Source organism: Seriola lalandi, unplaced genomic scaffold (genome assembly GCF_002814215.2).
Source record: "Seriola lalandi dorsalis isolate HSWRI2012SDOR001 ecotype SW California unplaced genomic scaffold, Sedor1 jcf7180002054899, whole genome shotgun sequence".
NCBI lineage: Eukaryota > Metazoa > Chordata > Actinopteri > Carangiformes > Carangidae > Seriola > Seriola lalandi.
Window position 1 is genome coordinate 92139 of NW_019525451.1, and position 8073 is coordinate 100211.

The 8073-nt window shown below is 43.4% G+C and overlaps 2 protein-coding genes across 2 annotated transcripts in view; both read right to left on the bottom strand.

The window, feature by feature from the left end:
- znf513b (zinc finger protein 513b) overlaps nucleotides 1–5836 on the bottom strand; it is a 10945-nt gene extending 5109 nt beyond the window's left edge. The window contains exons 1-6 of the mRNA XM_023429847.2: nucleotides 5473–5836; nucleotides 4925–5169; nucleotides 2892–3014; nucleotides 2201–2335; nucleotides 1481–1987; nucleotides 139–344 (exon numbers count right to left, since the gene is read on the bottom strand). Coding sequence (XP_023285615.1) covers nucleotides 139–344; nucleotides 1481–1987; nucleotides 2201–2335; nucleotides 2892–3014; nucleotides 4925–4964 — 1011 coding nt within the window. The 5' untranslated portion in view covers nucleotides 4965–5169; nucleotides 5473–5836. The remainder of the gene's footprint in view (nucleotides 1–138; nucleotides 345–1480; nucleotides 1988–2200; nucleotides 2336–2891; nucleotides 3015–4924; nucleotides 5170–5472) is intronic.
- Nucleotides 5837–5951: 115 nt separating this feature from the next.
- Nucleotides 5952–8073, bottom strand: part of LOC111672439 (NLR family CARD domain-containing protein 3-like) — a 3365-nt gene continuing 1243 nt past the window's right edge. Inside the window, exons 3-5 of the mRNA XM_087180271.1 lie at nucleotides 7481–8069; nucleotides 6818–6931; nucleotides 5952–6452 (exon numbers count right to left, since the gene is read on the bottom strand). Of these exons, the coding sequence (XP_087036397.1) occupies nucleotides 6386–6452; nucleotides 6818–6931; nucleotides 7481–8069 (770 nt within the window). The 3' untranslated portion in view covers nucleotides 5952–6385. The remainder of the gene's footprint in view (nucleotides 6453–6817; nucleotides 6932–7480; nucleotides 8070–8073) is intronic.

An 8073-nucleotide genomic window follows, 5' to 3' on the forward strand; every position in this document is an offset into this window, starting at 1 on the left:
ATTTAGAGGTGGAATGTCATGTCAGTGTTGTTGCTATAGAAACAAACAAAACATACATTTCAAATTCAGATGAGGACGTAATGTTTCTGTATGTGAACTCACTATGATTCATACACATCTGAGTTTTTATGAACGTACCTGTCCTGCGTCGCCTTCCCCCTCCCCCTCCCCCTCCCCCTCGGCCTTGTCGCCCTCCAGGTCGGCCTCCTCCAGGGTGAGGCCACACACCCGGCAGCACAGGGGGAAGAGGAGGACGGGGAGCGGGGCGGAGGGAGAGCCGAGGCCCCCCAGCGTCTGGAGGTAGCCCGAGTCCTGGGACACCCGCAGGGTGAGGTCTGACACGACTGCACCGAGACGACAGAGGAGAGAGAGGTTTTTAATACGAGCTTCATCTCTGTGAGATCAGAGAACAGTTTGATCAGTCTTTCATATCAAACGACAACATGCTGCAGTTTTTACCTTTTATCCTTCATCCAAATCTCAAACTTCCTCCTTTAACTTTCTCTAAACTCAATATAAGAAGAATCTGTTCTGACCGTTTGACTTTATTAGCGACACCGTGTTTCACTCAGTTTTAAAGTGATGTGTCGTGAGTTTAAGCTGAAACTTTTCTTCTCTGAATGTTCGTCCTGATGCAGCTCAGCTTCAGGGCGATAAGCAGTCAACCGAACGACTCCTCTTCCTCATTTTTAAACTCTTTCAGTTTCAACTCACTGCTTCCTCTTTTCTGCTCAAAAATGAAAAGTTGCCCATTAAAACTTTTAAAAATAAAAATAAAAACCTACGTTTCTTTTCAGTCAGATCATAAACCAAGAATTTATTTTATTAACGTCCCAAACCTCGACTCTGTCTCCACCTGAGATTTTTAAAAAGGTTTCCTCCATTTCCCTGCAGTCACCTTGTTCTCGCCTCAAGAGCAGTTTTTACTTTGGGTGTGTGACATTTCTGACTCAAGTGTTGCGTGTAAAGAAAACCTGAGTTCACAAACACGTGGCTATTTAACACAAAGGGAGGTTGTGTGATAAGAAACGTGGGATCTAGTGTTTTTGAGAAATAACTTCAATTGCGAAACTTCTTTATTTAATCTGTCTCTTGCGAGTCAAGAAACTCAAGTTCACCTAAGTGATGATTATGACAAAATAATAAAGATCAACAAAAAGCAGCAATTAAATATTCAAAAGTTTCTCTCAGCAAAAAGAGAAATGGTTTCATGTGACTCAGTAAAACCACAAAGTCTGAACATTCAAACATTTTATCACTGAAAAGGCCAAAACAACAGAACGAACAATTAGTCAATGAGTGTGAGTGTGTGTGTGTGTGAGTGTGTGTGTGAGTGCGTGTGTGTGTGTGTGTGAGTGTGTGAGTGTGTGTGAGTGTGTGTGTGTGTGTGTGTGTGTGAGTGTGTGTGTGTGTGTGTGTGTGTGTGTGTGTGTGTGTGTGAGTGCGTGTGTGTGTGTGTGTGAGTGTGTGTGTCTGTTACCGTCTTCAGTCCCAGCGCTTGTTTTTTTCCGCCTCCCTCGTCTTTTCTCCTTCTCCCTCCTCTGCGGTCTCTCCTGCGTGTGCATGCGCTGGTGCCTCCGCAGGTTGCCCAGGGAGCTGCAGGCGTAGCTGCACTGGGGGCAGCGGTACGGCTTCTCTCCGGTGTGCGTGCGGGCGTGGCGCTGCAGGTTGACGAGCTGCGCCGAGGCGTAGGGGCAGACGGGGCAGTGGTACGGCTTCTGGCCGTCGTGGATCCTCATGTGGCGTTTGAGGTGGTTGGAGTAACGCGAGGTGAAGGCGCACAGCGAGCACGAGAACAGTTTAGCAGGGACATCGTCGGCGGCGCCCGTCTTACCCACGCTCCTCCTCTTCCTGTCGGAGCCGCTGCTGATGGATCTGTCCGACAGGTTCGACTCCTCCACCTGAGGGGAGTCGATGGAGGCCGCATGCTGGAGGCCCTCCTCACAGGTTAGACAATAAAGCTCCGCCCCCAGGTCCAGACCCACACCTGAACAAAACAGATCAAATTTTATACGAGAACAAGAAAAAGACAAAACTGTCAAAGTATTGAGGAGTGAGACTCCTCAATACTCGAGTCTGAACCCCCAAGTCTTTATGGTGTAAATGTCTTGATATGGAAATGTAAAAATAACGTGAAGTGATTTCTTTTCTACCTTTGACAAAGAAAAAGAAGAAATATGTAAAATGTTGTGACGGTTACCGAGATCTAAGCCCGCCCCCAGAGGCGTGTCTCCCAACAGCTGACCGCACCCTTTACAGGAGAGGAACGCTGGGAAAGTGGAGTCTGTTGGAGCCGAGGGGTCGTCCTCCACGCTCAGAGAGAAGACCGTCATACCTGAGGAGGGACACAGGTGAGTCGCATCAATATTCAACCAGCCTGAATAATGAGCTCCTGGTCAGTCACCGCCACGTTTCAGCTCCGACAGTTTGAGCTCCTCTTGGCAGCTTGTCGGAGGATTCAATGATTTGGTTTCTGCAGTAAACACCTGAGGAGACGCTCGACTCCTTTTCACTTGTCAGAAACGTATTTTACAAAAAGTCAAGGTGATTATAACAAACACATCGTCTCATATGACACAAGCAGACGACTCGGAGCTGAATGTACCGTTCACTCCTCTTTATTTGGTTCTGAGCAACACACATCAGCTCAGGTGCGACTCCATGACTCTCCCTCACTTACACCTTCAGCAAACCCATCACCTCCACCTGAAGCATCATCCGCCTTTAATTCAGCACAACTGAGACAGAACCAGCCACAATGTTCCAGTATTTTCCTCCTTCCTCCAACATAAGTACATCAGGTTGTGCATATAATGACACATACAGTCTGATGTGTGTGTGTGTGTGTGTGTGTGTGTGTGTGTGTGTGTGTGTGTGTGTGTGTCTCTCACCAGCCTCTCTTTCCAGCCCCATGATCTCAGAGTCTCCAAACTCCAGCTCCCCGCTCAGCAGGAAGTCGCTCTCCAAAACCAGGCAGCCCGGCTCACACACCACCTCCCCGTCCTCCGACTCCACTGAACACACAAACATTTTCAGGATTAAAAAAACATGTTAAAACACACAGCAGTGAATTAAAATAGTGAGCAAGGTGAGAGAGAAATTCATGAGAGAGGCTGAGCTGCCTGACGCTCAACAGGAAGGTCCTGGCTCCTGTTTTTCATATTGACTAAAACACAAAGGAGCTTTGAGAGGATTGGGTGTCACTGGGTGTCTGCTTCACTGATACAAGCCCTAATATAATACCTTTTCGTTCATATTATTCATATCAGGAGCAAATAAAGACATTGAACATGCCTTTACTTTTCTAAAACTTTACTCACAACTTACACAATTAATTCTCATTTCTTTTCCAAACAAGTTCTATTTTCCCCGAAAAGGTAAAAGGGAAGTTTGTACAAAAATGTGCCAGTATCTTTGCTTGTGAACAAGTAAAACAATTCAATTCAAATTACAGTGAATTAAGAAATCTACACAAATCTATGAAATGTTAAGAAATGATGATTTCTGTCTTCAGGTTTGTGTGTCCAGCAGTGCAACACCTGCCGGCACTAAATACACTGTCATATCTGACCAAGAAAACCAGCAAATTCTCACATTTGAAAAGACTAAACCAGAGAATTTTTCACATTTTTGCTTTTCTGAATAATTAAATTTAGATCAACTAATTGCTGCAGCTCCATTTTATTCTGACGTACAAAACTTGATACATGTGTGACTAGTGTTTCACAGAAGAAAGTGGTTTCAAAAAGTAAAAGAAACAGGAAAGAGTGATGACCAAGGTTTGTGCTCAGAAAAGGTAGAGGAAGATGATGGACAAGGGTAAAGGAGGTGGACATGAGAGTAAACAGACGCAGCGGGCAAAGGAAATCAGTGAGGATGAGATAAGTGCAGAGGAGGAAGAGTCGGAGGGGAGGAATGAGTCAGGAAAAAGAAGAGAAGTGAAAGAAGGGATGAGAAACAGAGAGAGAGAGAGAGAACACAGCACTGATGATACATTACATTTTCATGCACTTGAATAGCTGTTGACACTATTAGCACAACAGCGACCGTGTCTGGCTCCAACAGGAGTTTAAAGCATCTTAAGAAGCAGATTCAAAGTTCTGATTTTTTTACTGGAACAATAGTAATTCTGATTTTCTACCAATTTTTGCTAAAACCACCAAACAAAAGCAAGTTAGAAGTAACATTACTGTGTATTTAAGATGTTTATAAATGACATTTAAGATGCTCTAATTCTGTGAAAGGCCTCATTTTAAAAGTGAACTGAATGGGACAGTTTGTAAAACTTTCCAAGACCTGCAGATACCCTGATGTCAACAGGCTGATGTGCTGAAACACCAGGAGATGAACCCTGAGCACTGGCACTTGAGACAAAATTAAAGAATAAAACAGAGATAAATGTGAGGTGGGGGTGCACAGGAAGCAACACAGGGAGCAACACAGGAAGCGATGAAAGAAAGAAAGGAAGAACGAGGGGAAGGAAAGGAGGGAGCAGAGCGTGGGTTGGGGGGGAGGTCAGGTAAAGGCCTGTGAAGAGGAAGAGAGGAAGTGGAGAGTCCAACTTGAGCCAGAACAGTCAGGATGAGATAACACACAAACACATCTGCTTTACGGACAACATGACTCCAGCGGTCTTCCTCTTTGATAGATAATGAGGAAGGAACAGAGCCTGCAAAGTCAATATGTTAGACCAGTTAGGCAACTTTTTATATGGTTGTTTCCTGGGCAACGCATTAGTGTTAGTTCAAAACAGGTATAAACTTGTGAAAACAGGTATGTTAAAGTGACTTTTGCATGGATTAAAAGCAACAAAGAGCCACTTCCTTAAACTGAGACTGTGATTTAAGGTTTGAGAAGAGAAGAGCAGCTCATAAGGGTCATGAGATCCAGCCGTAAACAGCTGGAGGAAAACAACTAAACTCACATTTCACCGGCTGGGGGTTGGACTGTTTTCTCCGCGGCATCTTCGCCTCTCTTCGTCCCGGATCCTGCCCCGGCTGTAGTGGGAGACACCACACACAAAAGTGGGCTCTGGTGCGTCGGTCCGTCAGCCAGCCAGGCAGCCAGCTAACTGCATGTAATCATCATCACCTCCTTCCTCTTCCTCTTCCTCCAACGGACAGCGACAGCGGCGGTGTCATCGCTCCCAACTACTGCCTGAAACGGAGGCTGTACACCGACACCAGCGGCCATTAAAAAAACGACTAATCCTTCTTTTTAAACCAATAAATTACACTCAACATTTACCTCCAGCTGCAGTGTGGTTTTAAATGGCGTTACACACACCTCTGTCACTTTAAAGTTAACGCTGTGATTCATTCTTTGTTATTGTTTCGCAGCAAATAGCCGGAGCCATCTTGCTAGCCACCTAGCTAGCCGGCTAACTTTAACATTAAAAACTAAGCTGTCGTTTCAACTTCAAACTTGAAATACCGTCTACATTAGTGGATATAACTTCACTAATAAACCTACCTGTGATAAAGTCCCACAACAATAATACTGTCGTCGAGAAAACGTCGCTAACTCCTCCAAAAACACTCTTTTGTTGCCAAACGCACACCGCTGCTGACAGAGCTACGCCGGGTCCGGGCTCCGGATGACGTCACTGACAGGCGCAGAGGTTTATGGGACTTGTAGTCTTTTAAATGCCATTCCTTGTAATTGCTGAAATGCCACTTTGGACAGCAAGAGCTACAAGCAGCAAGTTGTTTTTTTAATATAACTCACCTGTTTACAATACATTATGGTTTAAAGTTATGCATAATTGAGGGCGTGGCCTGTTTGAGTGACAGGTGGGTGAAGTCTGGGCTCCACCCACCCACGTCTCTGCCTATTTTTGGATTAGCCAGTTAGCCTATTTTTAGTCAGAGCAGCCAGCAGGCTAATATATCTTGCGTTTTTAAAAATATTTTTTATTTCTTTATGTGACAAATTGTCATTTCAACAACATACACTTTTTACCACTTTCTTTATTTTGATGGAAATAAAACATTGTTGTTTATTTAACAGAAATATTGTTGTATATTAAATTAAACAATTTAAAAAAACAGTAATTCGTATGGTAGCAAAGTAAAAAATAAATGCCAATAAATGTTATAAGAGTAGAATCATTTGAAACCATCTCAATCTCAGTATCTGTAAAATGACACGTAGGACCACACCAGAGAGAAACTAAGCACGTGGAAGAGGAATCAAATCAGATGCACTTAAATACCATGAATTCGGGGCGTTTTGTGGCGTAGTGGTTTAAGCAGGCGCCCCATGTGTAGAGGCCACAGTCCTCGCTGCAGTTGGCCCCGAATTGGCCCCAGTCCCGCATCGGACGGCCTTTGCTGCATGTCATTCCCCCTCTCTCTACCTCCCCCTTTCCTGTCTCTCTACTGTACTATCGAAAAAAAGCATAAAAAGCCCAAAACCTATACTTTAAAAAATTCCAGCCGACGAAAAGATACCTGAAAAAAAGGAACAAGGAGTTGTTAAATCTGTGTCATTATTGTTGAGCAAAGATACACACTGTGAGAATTAACTGGCTATGCTTAGATATTACAATAATCATTTTACATTTCTTTTTTTAATTGACCTTTTTTGTATTTTGATATATATTTTGATATTGCCTTGTATCTTATCATTGCTATACACTGTTGTTATTCATGCCTTTTCTATTATTTGTGCCTTTACTACGTACTACTACGTCATTTTACTCATTATGCTATAGTTTTGCCTATAACTAGCATTTGTACAGCTCTTTGGTCAATTCCAATTGTTTTAAATGTGCTATAAATCAATCTGATTTGATTATGATTTTTATGAGTCATGCCTGTAGAAAAACTCTCCATACATGAGAAAGCGTTGTCCAAAAGAGAGCTGATTCACCATGCGCTGCAAGATTAGTTCATCATCCAGCCTGCTGCCTATCTCCTGTAATAAATGGCTAGAAAGAGACACAAATGATGCATGTAAGATAATTTGAATATATTCACTGACATACTTACCAATTTACTTTGACCAATGATTCCTTTTTTATCCGGATTTGTTTCAGTTTAGTACTGACTTAGTTTGTGACACAATCATACAAGTCTTCCCTGGTTACATACGGTATCTTTCAATAACAGAGACTCATGATGGCTTCAGACACCTTGGTGTAAATATCATCCGACTTAGTTTAATTACCATTACTATTTTTATCATTATCATTCCTGAATGTTACTGTACTATTCAATAAACTAGAAATCCTGATGTCTCCAGTGTACAGTAGACTTGAGAGAGTACAGTACATTGAGAGAAAGCGCTGCTGAGTCCTGCAGGTCGTTGTTACTCAGGTCCAGGTGTCTCAGACTAAAGGACTGGGAGCTGAGGACTGAGGACAGAGCTTCACATCTTCGTTCTGACAGATTACAGCCGCTCACACAGAAGAAACGATGATGAAGATAATAACAATTATTTTTTTCTTAATTTCCAATTAAGATTTTCAGATACTTACCAAAGCCTCAATTCGACCGTTGTCTCTTTAGTTAACTCCAGGTACCGCTGGATCTCCTCCTGTAGAGAAGGATCCTTCAGTTCATGCAGACATTCGATCAGACTTAAGATCTTCTCTGGAGATGAAATCTCTCTGATCTTTCTCTTTATGTACTGGATTATTCCCTGATTGGTCTGTGAGCCACTGCCTGTCTGTGACATCAGACCTCGTAGGAGAGTCTGATTGGTCTGCAGTGATAGACCCAGGAGGAAGCGGAGGAACAAGTCCAGGTGTCCATTTGGACTCTGTAAGGCCTCGTTCACAGCTCTCTGGTAGAGGTTTGTTGGTTCAGGTTTTTTTCTAAACAGAAACAACACAAACCACCAGGAGGTTGATTGTTCTTCTGACAGCAGATTGAGTCCAGACCTGATGAAGGTCAGATGGACATGAAGAGCAGCCAGAAACTCCTGAACACTCAGATGGACGAAGCAGAACACCTTGTCCTGGTACAGGCCTCTCTCCTCTTTAAAGATCTGTGTGAACACTCCTGAGTACACTGAGGCTGCTCTGATATCGATGCCACACTCTGTCAGGTCTGATTCATAGAAGATCAG